We start from the raw sequence: 1,847 nt of genomic DNA on the forward strand, positions 1-1,847 counted from the left end.
TCGAGATTGAGAGCCGCCATGTCTTAGTGACAAATATAACAATTCACTTCATTTCTCTCAAAATTGTTAAAACTCAGCGTCAATCACACGCTCTCACCAATTTTTAGGTACTTCATATTCAAAAATTTATGTTTCATATTACGGTACTGAATCATCCGAAATTTCGTTGACATTTTTTTTTTTTTTTTTGTGATTCTTAACTATTACAAATTTCAATCATAAATTTTTATATGTTGAATTTGAGTTCCCTGTTACTGTTATTCTAGTTCATCAGTAATTAAATTCTGTTTTATCATACATTTTTTTCAATTTTTAATCATATGAAATTTTCAATCGTGATGTTTCTTTTGTTGAATTCGAGTTATCTGTTATTTTCTAGGTAAATTAGACCTGATTTTCGAAATTTCAATTATTCTGATTTATTTTTGTTGCGTTGAATTCGAGTTGTAAGTTATTTTGTAGGTTAATTAAACATAATTTTCAAAATTTAAAATAATTTGATTGATCTGTACGGCGTGTGATTTGTTAGTGAAATTGAAAGAGTTTTGAAATTTAGGCGGGAGAGTTGAGTTGAAATGCAGAAACTGATGGAGTCGCTTTACAACAATAAGAATAAGAGTTCAAAAATGGTAAATGTGAACAGTCAAAAGACTGCTGTATCGCCATTGATGATCAAATACTTGAGCTCCAACTCAGCTTCCAATTCCAGTTCCAGTTCACGTTCGCGCTCTTCACGCGATCCGTTCTCTCCTCTTTCCTGTAGCGGTAACTGTAACAGTCCACTGTCTGGTGTTTTTGACGAAGATGACGTGTTGGTGATGGATGGCATTTCGGTAAATTCACCACCTTCGGGGAGTAATATTGCTGATTTCTACAAGACGGAGTTGTGCAGGTCTTGGGAAGACCTTGGAAAATGTCGTTTTGGTGTTAAGTGTCAGGTAACATACAAACTGTTTGAAAAAGTCCTCAATGAAATAATTTTTATCTTTTTTGGTAAATTATGAATGGCATAGTTTCATTATCGGCAGTTTGCTCACGGAAAACAGGAGCTACGTCCAACTCGCTTCTCCAATATCAAGAACAAATCTGAGGTGAAGCAGTGAAGAAATTTCTGAATTCTGATACTTAATGTAATCCAATCCATAGTGAGATGATTTTATTTCTTTTTGTTTTCGGTATTCACAGAATTGCAAGGCATACGTTACAGGATCATGTGTGTATGGAGCCAAGTGTCGTTTCATTCATCAACTCGTCAAGACTCCAATTGCGGCTACCACCAGCAAGACCTTCATAAATCCAATTACTTTGAAGCATGGAGAAGGCAGTCAGAAACCTAGCTCAAGCACCACCAAAGCGGGCTGGTCGCCTTTGGACGATGGCATTGAGGTTGCATCGTTGCCTTCGCATGCAGATAATCTGTCGAGGGAAAAGATAGATGCACATATTGATACTGTTCTGTATTTTCCCTCTGCTAGGAAGAGGTTGACAGCACTGGCTGAGATTTGCCCTGAATAAACATTTCCCATATTGTGCAGGAAGAATACTCAGTTGATTTTGGTTGGGTTATTATTGATAGAAACACGGCTGCTATAAAACTTGAAACTGGAAAATATGTGTATTTGAACTTGGATTTTTAGTCTTGAATGTTTTCGTATGATAATTCTTGCAATCAGTAGGGGGCTTTGAACGGAGTTGCCCGCATCAGATCATGATTGGCTTGTATCGTGTGTGGTAGCCTCTGTAGAGGCAACATGATATAGTCATGTTACCAACTAGACGTAACAGCTCGTTTTGTCCAATTATGCTCATATAGTGTAAATTTCGGTTTTATGTAAGAAACCTTTAAT

The 1,847-nt window shown here is 36.4% G+C and overlaps 1 protein-coding gene across 1 annotated transcript; it reads left to right on the top strand.

Annotated features, from left to right (window-relative positions):
- Positions 1–311: 311 nt before the first annotated feature.
- On the top strand, positions 312–1,630 carry LOC123193672 (zinc finger protein zfs1-like). Its single transcript, XM_044606734.1, has 3 exons — positions 312–938; positions 1,029–1,091; positions 1,186–1,630. The coding sequence occupies exons 1-3, from the start codon at positions 576–578 to the stop codon at positions 1,513–1,515; spliced, it is 756 nt and encodes a 251-aa protein (XP_044462669.1). The 5' UTR covers positions 312–575; the 3' UTR covers positions 1,516–1,630.
- The last annotated feature ends 217 nt before the right edge of the window (positions 1,631–1,847 follow it).

The sequence above is a fragment of the Mangifera indica genome, chromosome 12 (genome assembly GCF_011075055.1).
Source record: "Mangifera indica cultivar Alphonso chromosome 12, CATAS_Mindica_2.1, whole genome shotgun sequence".
Classification (NCBI taxonomy): Eukaryota; Viridiplantae; Streptophyta; class Magnoliopsida; order Sapindales; family Anacardiaceae; genus Mangifera; species Mangifera indica.